The 12,301-nt window shown below is 36.9% G+C and overlaps 1 protein-coding gene across 1 annotated transcript in view; it reads left to right on the top strand.

Moving 5' to 3' along the window:
• LOC134755156 (protein madd-4) overlaps positions 1 to 12,301 on the top strand; it is a 504,570-nt gene that overhangs the window by 457,966 nt on the left and 34,303 nt on the right. Inside the window, exons 9-10 of the mRNA XM_063691660.1 lie at positions 7,825 to 7,954; positions 9,087 to 9,202. Of these exons, the coding sequence (XP_063547730.1) occupies positions 7,825 to 7,954; positions 9,087 to 9,202 (246 nt within the window). The remainder of the gene's footprint in view (positions 1 to 7,824; positions 7,955 to 9,086; positions 9,203 to 12,301) is intronic.

Genomic DNA, 12,301 nt, shown 5'->3' with positions numbered 1-12,301 from the left:
TTTGTCAAGTAGTGGTTTCAAATTGCGGGTCAAATATCTCGGCCATTTTTGATTTTAGAGAAAAGTTTTTCCTACAAAACATATTATTTTAGCGTATTCTCTACGATAACACAATAAAAATTAGGTGTCATAATAACATCACTCCGATGAAAATTCGGCACCCCCTTTGCTTTAGTCCAACCGTAGTGGGTGTAGGGGTAATGAACTAAGTACATACTTTTATTTTTCCAACGTAAAAAATCTCAACAAGCACACTTTACAATAGCAGCTGTGTTCACGTATTTATGAACCCTTCGATAACCCAGCTGGTCCTAGGTTCCCTAGCATATTAAAAACTTTGAACAGGCATTGCAACCAACCAATATGGGAAAGCCACTAACCTTAAGCACACGCCGATGATTTTCGAGGATCCTGGTCCTTCTCCAGCTATCTAGCACTTCCAGGGCCTTGAGAGGTCGCCTTGTAAACTGATTGTTCGCAAACACCACCGAAATACCGAATTTTGGAAATATTAACACACAGAGGAACATGCGTTGCAGGCCGCGCCCGAGCCGCAGTGATTGACAGTCCGAGGTGTTGAATCTACCTCCGAATTTGCTCCGAAACGACATACCCTCATATTAAAAAGATTACAATGCCCAAAACAAGCTGGCATATTTTAAAACAAAAGGTCGCACATTCTGACACGATGCCACAACTGTCACAAGTGACGACGATGTACGCAAATATTATGTTGCTGCTCGAAAATGTTTTTTATATTAAAGGAAAATTTTTAATATTCACCGCCTCTGGCAAGGCTCGAATTTGGGACCTTTCGAAACACCGGTCCGATCGGTACTATCAATTGAGTTATGGAGGCTTACCGAAGCGTACGATCTTTTCATTCCTCTTTTTAGGGTTCCGTACCCAAAGGGTAAAAACGGGACTCTACTACTAAGACTCCGCTGTCCGTCTGTCTGTCTATCCGTCCGTCTGTCCGTCTGTCTGTCACCAGGCCGTATCTCATAAACTGTGATAGCTAGACAGACAGTTGAAATTTTCATAGATAATGTATTTTTGTTGCCGCTATAACAACAAATACTAAAAACATAATAGAATAAGTATTTAAGTGGGGCTCCCATACAACAAACGCGATTTTTTTGCAGTTTTTTGCGTAATGGTACGGCACCCTTAGTGCGCGAGTCCGACTCGCACTTTTTTTTTTTTTATTACAAAAAGGCAAGCACTTGACCGCAATCTCACCTGATGGTAAGTGCCGATGCAGTCTAGGATGGATCATGCTTACCTAAAAGATGTCTATTCACTCTTGATTTAAAAACTTGGTCGGTTTTTACTTACACGCCTTTAAAAATAGCGTTGGATGTCGATGGTTTGATGTCACAAAATTATACGTCTCGTTTAAATTTTCGGCAACTTGCTACTTACCTTTAGTAGCAAATGACATGTATGAACCCGTAATAACTATTAAATTAAATCAATGTGTAACAACTTACCCAAATTGACCTTATATATTTTTAATGTTAACACTAATTAGGCACGCTAAACATTTATATGAGTTATTGAAGCTCACTCGGCATATCACGTGTTTAAAATCAAATAATTTATTTCTGTTATTGTCACAAAGAAACAAAGAAATTCACAAAGCTTCGCAGTTAATAAATGAAACGACAAATGAAGGCGATACTTTATCGTTAATTGGCGACAAATTATCTCGGATGTCAAATGCCGCAGTTCTTGTCGGCTGTCACGTGGTGCCGGGTTCGAATCCCGTTTATCATTCAGGGGGTTTATTTGTAGCTTACTTTTAAATTAGTCTCATCTTGACATCACTTAAGCCCACTTGCACCATTTCACTAACCCGGGTTAACCGGTTAAATCTGGAGTTACCATGGTTACCAGTACAATTTGACACTGGGTTAACGTTTTAACCCCGGGTTAGTGGGATGGTGAGTGGCCCTTATAGGGCACTTAGTTAGCTCGGGGTCCCTTTATTTGACATAATTATTGAAAGTCATAATGTAATGATTGTCAGATTCACATTAGTCATAATTCTGAAACCGTTGACTTTTCAGGATTTTCGTAAGGTTATCCCTATAGATAGGTTAGGTTAGGTTTGGTTTGTTTTATGGCAATCTTGAAAAGTTACACGTTTCATAAGAAAAAAGAAAAAAAATGGATAACGAAAGTTCGGACAAACAATACTTTATGACTTAAAACTTTATGAGAAACAATAGAGGCATTAAAGGCGGTTCCCTGAGCCAGAAGGCGAAAAATCTCCTTATATGATCCTGTTTTTCTAAGAGGTGTTGATATTCTTAGACGTGGAAAAAATATATGTAGTTCTTGACTATATTATCTTTAATATCATAGCTTCCGATACACGAATTATGACACTTCGCTCGATACAATTAATTCCCAAAGTAACCTCTAACTCGGACTTTTAATCCAACTTTACTCTTTATGTGATACTATTAAACAAAAAAGAAGAAAAAACAATCTTAACTTAAATAATAATTTCATAGCTTTCGAATTTCGATATTGTAGGGTAACGTTTTTAAAATAAATAAAAATCTACAAAATTCGATTAAAATTGACACTTGGCGCGCATGATCTTTCCCGTTCTTTCTTGCGAAATGTGACAGAGACAGCGGCAAACCGATGGAACACATGTTCTGAAAACTCATTTCTGAGATTTAGTCGCTTCGATGAGTTTCAAATGACAAATACAACACTCAAAGATCCAAAGGAAACGCCTGTCACATAGAAATAACCTTTAATCCTATTGCAATCGAATTCAAATTACAATTCAAATCTTATTAGATTTGAGTTGTAATTCAAACGGTTGGAGGTGGACAGTCCTTTCTAGGGATCATTAGATTTGCCTTTGAAGTAGTTACTAACTAAATTAGTGATAGAATTAGTTTCTTAGTTGTTCATGGCGTGACAGACAAATAGAAATAGCGAGTGATGAGAGGAAACATTTTTAATCAACCAATTTGTGTAACAGTACGAGGTTCTTCAAAAAAGGAGTGCACAGGTTTTTTAAAGGGTCGGCAACGCGCATGTAATAGCTCCGTTGTTGCAGGCGTCCATAGGCTACGGTGACTGCTTACCATCAGGCGGGTCGTATGCTTGTTTGCCACCGACGTGGTATTAAAAAAATAGTATGAGCGGAGAAGAGATGTGGTAGCTCTTAGTCACGAATTTTAAAGAAAGAGAAAAAATTGCAAGTAAATGATATACCGGGTGTGGCCTGTAATACGAAGAAATAATAAAAACATAGATTAGTTCAAATGGTGACACTTTTGTTCAATCACTTTTAAAAATTATGAAGTCTAGACTTCCTATTTTTTATTCAAATTAAGTATTGTCTTCAATGTACGCAATTCTTTGTCACGTTTGCGACGTTGATTGTCACGCGTTGAGCATAACAAAATTCGCAATAAATTGCGTCTTAGAAACATGGCTAGTTTTCTGTACAAAAGACCGAACGAAATATAATATAGCTTGTATGATATCTTTTGTTCATTAAAATCAGACTAAACTGTCTGGTAAATTTATGCACAAAGTCCGCGGCACAAACGTACCGAATAATTGCATAAATGGATGAAAATTCTTTATTGCATTATTAATTCCCATTTTTACTATATTTACGAATGTTTTTTTTCCTTAAACCAAGCATGAATTTAGCTGTGTCTTTACTATTCAAATGAGCATTTGCAGTCGAAACTACAAAAAGGAGCGAGAAAATCTACCTTGCGGTGATAAAAAAACTGAATAAACATGTGATTCCAAAAATGTCACATGACTTATTTTAGGCTAGAACAAATACCTGAGGTACTTTACCAATATCCAGAAGGTTAGATGCTGCTAAACAGTTATTAAATGTCTATCGACACGGAATCCAAATCCAATCCAGTCCATCCAATTGTATTCGATAAATCTGGGAATATTCTAAAAAAACCGGACAAGTGCAAGTCGGACTCCCCCGCTGAGGGGGTTCCGTACAAATTTAACTTATATTTTTTTGTCTTTTTTTACATACTTTTGAGATTTTTCCCTGTACTTGTACTTTTAGAAGAGATTGCTTGCCAAAATTCATAGTTCTAGGTCAACGGAAAGTACCCTATGAATTTTGATTCCCTTGAAAGTGTCCAAATATACGTATTTTGCGGCATAAACGGCTGTATATTTTGTTTACGTTAAGTTAGAAGTTTGATTTTTTCACAGCTTGAAGGGACTGTAGACTTGAGTATATTGTTTTAATTTTAACTCTATACCTCCACGCGTTCCCGAGATAATGCGTCTTGACAGACAGACGGACGGACGGACAACAAAGTGATCCTATAAGTCCCGTTTTTTCCTTAACTTCTGCTTTCATTATGTTAAAGTCGGTTGATATAAGAAGAAGCAAAGACCAAGTCTCTGTAGGTTGTAAATAATATAGTCGGTTCACTTTAAGTTAAAAACGTCTGACCATTCTCGGCGGCACTCTTGGCAAAGCGACTCTAAATTTGATATCCCCTGCAGAACGCGGCCCGTAATGAACCTCCATCTTTATTTACATATTTATGTATTCACGGGAACTCTCGGGCTTCGCTAATCGCTCATTACCATGGTCCAACTTTACAAGGACTAAGTGAGGCTAGATGAGTTTGACAGTTTTCTTGTTATTTGCAGAAAATGTTTTAAGTCTTTTCGAGGCATAATAATGGAGAGTACCCGGTTCGTATCGTTTAATCAATCAATCAATTTCATCTATTTGCAAGAATACTTAATTATAGTTGAATGATGTTCTTCTTCTTGCAGAATATTGTACAGTATTTTATCGTGATTAAACGATGCGCAAATTTTATGGTAACAATATTATTATTATGTAATAATAAAAGGAACGAGAAGACAGGGCAAACCAAACGCTCGTTGGGCAGACGATTTACAACGAAAAGTAAAGAACTGGCAAGAAGTAGCTCAAGACAGAGCGAAATGGCATAATTTGGAGGAGGCCTTTACCCGAGAGAGGTCCAAACCTACTTAGTTTTAAATACATATGTATAGATCCAATTAATGATGCTATGTTAAGTGATTAGTTTAAAATTAGAACTCTATATTTATATTTTTTTCGTGTACCTATAGTTTAAGTTGGTTTATGGAATAAATGGGCTTTTTTTTTTATTATTTATAATATTTTTAAGTGTAAAGTCGTCGTCAATAGAACTTGCAAATAATGGTTCGTTTACATTATTTACAAGTTCTATTGACGATGAATTTAGCACATGTTATACTAAAAATAATTATATTATTGAATTTAATTTTAATGCATGCAATAACAATTACGAAAAATAGATTTCACTCTTAGTTTTTAGACTAGAAGCAGTGCTGGGTAAATTTTTCATTCAGCGGGTTTTGAATGCTCTCCGTTAATGAAATGACATGAAATGAAATGAGTTTGTTTTCTTTGTTACATTACTATTGTAGTAAGGGCATAATGAGATCTTCATCTTAGCCAATTAAGGTCTTATTTCCCCTAAAAAAAATATTCTTTAACATAATATTTGAGATCTTCACAGTTGATTCTATATCCGTGTTTAGTAATTTGGTTTCTGAGAGCTCTAATGGCTATTTAAACACTGAAAGTTTCTTCCTTTTATTTGTTTTTTGGAGGTAAGTTTATTTCAGAGGTTTGCGTTGCTTGTTCTACCTGAAATTATGATTGTAGTTTTGAAAATAAATGTTGTTCTTTAAAATTTAAGTCTGAACTGACTGAAAATAAAGTTCGTTCTGAGCGTTAATAAAAGCATAGAGTAACTTATACTAGAGCGGTACTGTCATAGTAAATTTTGTAACCCCAGTAAATTCACTGCCATCTGTCGACTCGACACACTTTAAAACTAAAAATGAAGATTTATAAAAATACGATAAAATGTATTTAAATATGGATAAATGATTTTTTTATTTGCATTAATTATTTTTATATGATTTTGACCCATGTTCTTTCACTGGTATGCGTTAAAATTATAAATAACAAAAGAAACAGTCAACGCCCTCTATACGAGTGTAGGCCAAAACTAGTGGCGCCATCTGATCGAGAATCAAATTTTCGTGATTTTCGAGGCACGTTTTCTCCTTAGACTGTATCCATCTATTACGGAGTTATATCTATCTTTGATAAAAGCATTTCGCAATTTGTCTACGACAAATAGTTTGGCTAACTACTAAACGCAAATAAGCTACTTGTAATTTTACGTGTTAGTGTATAAGATCTTCTTCTTTTTAAACTTGTATGGTGCTGTATGTAGATTTATACAATAAACGTTTTCTATTATATTCTATTCAATCTAAAAATGTAGACTGGGGGTAAATATAAAACACGTAAAAATAAGACTAAGTTTTTAACACTCAGAAACTTATTATTTTTCACTGATTTAAACTTTCACGATTTTTACTCATTATTATTCAACAACGACGGGACTTAATCGCGTAAAATAAGTTTTAAATTTACCCTCCGACGTTCGGAGAAGACTCCGAGTCTTTTCCGAGAGTCTTCTCCGAGACCACGGGGATAACGCCGTCCTCGAAACGTCGGAGGTAAATTTAAAACTTATTATTTTTCATTCCTATTCCATTTAAAAAGAAGTAAGTCTACACACAATGGTTCTTTTTAAATGGAATAGGAATGAAATAGAATAAGTTACTTAAACTACAACTTACCTCACCCTAGTTACTTAAGCTTAGTGTCTACATAATGATTTACCTATAATATGCTAAGTTGGTTTGTAAAAATGTTTTGAAATAGACAATAATGACAATATGTATGTATGTATGTATGTATAAACTAATACAATATACATATAATAGTCAATATATTTTTCACATCACCAATTCGAAAAAGGGGTTTTTCTTCCCTGCTAGGAGGGATCAAAGTGGCACTTTTCTTTCCTGCTAGGACGAATCAAAGTAACACTTTTCTGTTCTAGGACACAATTTAAAAAATTTTTTGCACATTATTTTTTAGCTTAAATAATATTTTTAAACATCATAATTACCTCATAGGTGATGTGAAAAGCAGTATGTGTCACATGGTAGCAAAATTATTTCCATCTTGGGCGTGACACACTTGAATCCCTCACTACGCTCAGGATTCTACTTTAGAATCCCTCGTTACTCTCGGGATTCTATTATAGAATCCTTCGCTTCGTTTAGGATTCAATGTACGTCCTCGCCGTAAATATGTCATTTTGCTCCCTTGTAACACAATCTACTATTCTCGGCGAAGCAGAAGGCAATACCAAGATTCGATTTCTTTATTAGTCTTTGGCATCCACAGAACTGTTTTCTTCTAGTCAGTGAGATTTATGTATTAGCGTGTATTTTTTACGTTTAAATGCTCTAATAATGTTTGTTTGTAGGCATAGAGTAACTTATACTAGAGCGGTGCTGTCATAGTAAATTTTGTAACCCCAGTAAATTCACTGCCATCTGTCGACACACTTTAAAACTAAATATGAAGATTTATAAAAATACGATAAAATGTATTTAAATATGGATAAATGATTTTTTTTATTTGCATTAATTGTTTTTATGATTTTGACCCATGTTCTTTCACTGATATGCGTTAAAATTGTTAAATAACAAACGAAACCGTCAACGCCATCTATACGACTGTAGGCCAAAGCTAGTAGCGCCCTCTAAACGAGAATCAAATTTTCTTGATTTTCGAGGCACGTTTTTTCCTTAGACTGTATCCATCTATTACGGAGTTATATCTATCTTTGTTTGTAGGTGACTGCAGTGTTAATGAAATGCTAAAATACGTTTTCTTTTCAGGCTACAAGATGTCGCTTGCAGTGTGCCGAGATCGATTAACGGGATCAGATGCGCCGGAGCAGCTGTGTGACGCGTCAAGCAAGCCTCAGGCGTCCATCGTTCCATGTAACACACATCCGTGCCCGTTCAAGTACGTACACCGCCATTATTATGTCGCTAGCTTTCTATTAGTTCCTCCACCGCCTCACCAGCCTAGACATAAAACGCCAGTTGCGGAAAGAAAAACCTAAGCCCTCCTACGTGTACAAGTTCAACGCAGCTGGCCAACTTTATTGTCACGCGTGCAATAGAACATTTAAGAATAAGTTCGGCCTGGCCCGCCACATTAGGGCTCACGCTGGACAACGTCCATAATGTTTATGTTTATTTGGGGTCGCCGTCATCGAAAACGATGAGGAGGACTATATATATATTAGTTCCTGAGCAGCTGTGCACTGTGCATCAAGCAAGCCATAAGTGCCAAGCGTCTTGAAACACACATGCTTGTCTGTTCAAGTCTTGTACTGTTTACTTTATCTATGCCTAGAGTATTGTCTCGAGCTGTTAAGTAGAAGGTACACTGGACAGGAAGGTAACTGGAGAGACTCAAGTGAAAACCAGTTATAGATCGAATCATATCAACTGAGCTAATGCACTTACCTGTACTAACAATGGCATTGTATTATTACAATACTATTATCTGCTTTTGTTCTCGTAGCCGCCAACTAGTTACTTACAAAATAAGTTAGAAGTGCATTACATGTATATTTAATTTTTAACCTTATTCCTTGATGAATGGGGTTAAAATGGTCTAAAAACATGTTGTAACAAATGGTTTTCTACAGAGTGCATTTGTTTTGGGTGTCGACGGTTGTAAAATGCAAATAAAATTATGTTAGCCATTATTTAGTTAGTGTATTTTGTAGCCTATTGTTAAAAAACAGAGTCGTTAATCTATACTAACATTTCAAGGCGGTTATAATATAATCTGCTTTTACTACGAGGTAGTTATTCTAATTTATGGTTTACCACTCAATGGCATTGTATTCTTGAGACTCTTTGAGTAAACACGTAAGTGCATTAGCTCAATTGATATGATTCCATCTATACCTATTGCCTGGCTACAAAAAATATTAACGTTTGCGAATTGTGATCATATCATTTTAACAATTTCAAAATTATTTAACTCTTAGATCTTAGGTTATTAAATCCTTTATGCTGTTAGCTTTAACTAGGTACCACACGACCTCTAGTGCTTTTTTACAAAGCTTTTTGTCTCACAGGTGGTACGTTGGGGAATGGTCATCATGCAGCGTGACCTGCGGCGGCGGTGTGCGCTCGCGTCGCGTCCTGTGCGCACGCTCCGCCAATATGACCAGAACGGACACATATGAACCTGGTAAGATATATGTCCCACAGGTGGTACGTTTGGGAATGGTCATCATGCAGCGTGACCTGCGGCGGCGGTGTGGGCTCGCGTCGCGTCCTGTGCGCACGCTCCGCCAACATGACCAGAGCGGACACGTATGAAGCTGGTAAGGCCTAGTGACAAGATACACATACTAGCATTTTCAACCAATGTATGTTAAAGCATTGCTATTTCAATGATAATAATATTTAATCTTTTTTTTACAATTTATTTATTATTAAAAAGAGGTACAAGTTTTGTAAGTTTCCCCCAGATTTCCAAAAGATATTTTGTTTTACTCCAGCAAAAGCATCATTAACAGCGTGTTCATTTGCCAATAAACGCAAGTAGCTAGTACTTAGTAGCAAGTGGACACCATTTAGGGAAAAGGATCCATCCTCTAAAATTTGTCATTTAAATCAATGACTTTTCGTTTTGACAGAAAGTTCAATTCTTTTGACAGTTTTTTGTGGATTGGATCCTTTTGCCTAAATGGCCTAAGTGTATTAACTCGAACTAAACACTAATCAATGTGTAAATAGGTCCCAATGTAAAGGCCAATCAAAAAATCATTTATCAATAAATCATCTGAAATCTGAAATCACACGTTGTAATCTGAGTGAAATAAACAAATAACCAATACATTGAAACTGATTGATTTTAGATTTCTATATCTTAATCGTTCTGCAGCCGCTAATTTATTTCTTAAAGTCATTATAGTAGAACCAAAAATTGTTCATAAATAGCTCTGCCGTGTCAGACGTATCTCTGCTATCTCAAAAAACATAGTTTTGAGTAAATCGACTTTAAAGTTTTTGGTGAGCGTGAAAACTAATAAACTCATATATTTCGTGAGTTTATTGAGTTAAGTCATTTTTAATATGTGTTTTGTGTTTCAATAGACGTGAAGAATAATATTTCTTTACTTTTTTTTTGTAAAAGTACATAGTTTTTGAAATAAACGCATAAACATAGTTTGGCGTAACCACTGTTTCATACATTTGGTGGTTGCGCGTAACTATGTTAACTTAAAGTTAGACGAGTTCGTTGTATGAGCGCTCATACTATTTCGCGTGGCCACGGCTCGCGGGCTTATTGCGGTTTTCGTTTATCTAAAGTTAGAAGACTACATTGTATCAACTTCTAGTAAAACGTGTAACCAGGGCATGGGGAATATTGAGGTGGTCACGCGTAGTTCTTTTATCTTAAGTTGTAAGAGTTCGTTGTATTAGTGCTCCTAGTAAAACGCGTAACCAGACTACACAAGATAATCCATTTTATATTGTGCTAACTCACATTACATACAAGGAGCCCGATTTCCATCAGTCCTTACATCATTGGTTATAAAGTAGATCAATCGTATGGTGGAAAGAGCTTTATGTTTAATAGCGTTTGCATGTATTGCATGTATGCATGTATGTATGTATGTATGTATGTATGTATGTATGTATGTGTATGTGTGTGTGTGTGTGTGTGTGTGTGTGTGTGTGTGTGTGTGTTTGTTTGTATGTACTTTATTTAATATTTAATCCCAGTAAGTGTAAAAGGCGGAATTAACGGCAGAAGGTCAGTTACTCCAAAAAATTTAACCGCTTTAAAAAAAAGGTTCTCAGTTTGACCCGTATGTTTGTCCGAGATTATCTCGCGTTTGGCTGAACCGAGTTTGATGCGGTATTCAGAAAAATGGTTTGTTACATTTTGGAGAAGGTTTAGTATACATAGATCTGAGCTGATGCTGAACCCTGGCTGTACCTAGTGGAACTCAGGTTTGGTGCAACATAGGCACACGCTGTTTTGGTCATCCAACACGTCTTAATGAGTAGTTGGGGGAGCAGTACCCAAGATACAGCTGATGCTGAACCCTGGCTGTACCTAGTGGAACTCAGGTTTGGTGCAACGTAGACAAACGCTGCTTTGGTCATCCGACACGCCTTGATGAGCACTTGGGAGAGCAGTACCCAAGATAGAGCTGATGCTGAACCCCGGCTGTACCTAGTGGAACTCAGGTTTGGTGTAACATAGGCACACGCTGTTTTGGTCATCTAACACGTCTTAATGAGCAACTGGGAGAGCAGTACCTAAGATAGAGCTGATACTGAACCCTGGCTGTACCTAGTGGAACTCAGGTTTGGTGCAACGTAGGCAAACGCTGTTTTGGTCATCCGACACGCCTTGATGAGCACTTGGGAGAGCAGTACCCAAGATAGAGCTGATGCTGAACCCCGGCTGTACCTATTAGAACTCAGGTTTGGTGTAACATAGGCAAACGCTGTTTTTGGTCATCCGACACTCCTTGATGAGCACTTGGGAGAGCTGTACCTAATAGTGGAACTTAGGTTTGGTGCAACGTAGGCAAACGCTGTTTTGGTCATCCGACACGCCTTGATGAGCACTTGGGAGAGCAGTACCCAAGATAGAGCTGATGCTGAACCCCGGCTGTACCTAGTGAAACTCAGGTTTGGTGTAACATAGGCACACGCTATTTTGGTCATCCAACACGTCTTAATGAGCACTTGGGAGAGCAGTACCCAAGATAAAGCTGATGCTGAACCCTGGTAGTACCTAGTGGAACTCAGGTTTGGTGCAACGTAGGCAAACGCTGTTTTGGTCATCCGACACGCCTTGATGAGCACTTGGGAGAGCAGTACCCAAGATAGAGCTGATGATGAACCCCGGCTGTACCTAGTGGAACTCAGGTTTTGGTTCAGGTTTGGTGTAAATTTATTGTGGGTATTAGAAGATATATAGTAAAAATATTAAGGTCAGTTACTCCAAAAAATTTATTCAGAATCAGAATCATTAACGTTTCTATGTATTTCAAAATAAGACACTCCAGCGATCCAAATATATGTTTAAACTAATATTTTGCCTCTACTGACACTGGCTGACTGACATACATATTTAGAATATTGGAACATTTGGAACGACCGACATTTAAATTCAAAATTAGACATGACAATCACAAGACCAGTTGACGACTAGTTCATGACAGACAGCGGACGACGATAAACAGTTCAGTACCTATGTAGGTTATCTTAAGATTTAAAAAATACGAAATAGTTTAGTTTTTCACAGGGTTTTCAGCAATGA

Source organism: Cydia strobilella, chromosome 2 (assembly GCF_947568885.1).
Source record: "Cydia strobilella chromosome 2, ilCydStro3.1, whole genome shotgun sequence".
In the NCBI taxonomy this organism is placed as follows: Eukaryota; Metazoa; Arthropoda; class Insecta; order Lepidoptera; family Tortricidae; genus Cydia; species Cydia strobilella.
This window is presented reverse-complemented; position numbering and strand designations above follow the sequence as displayed.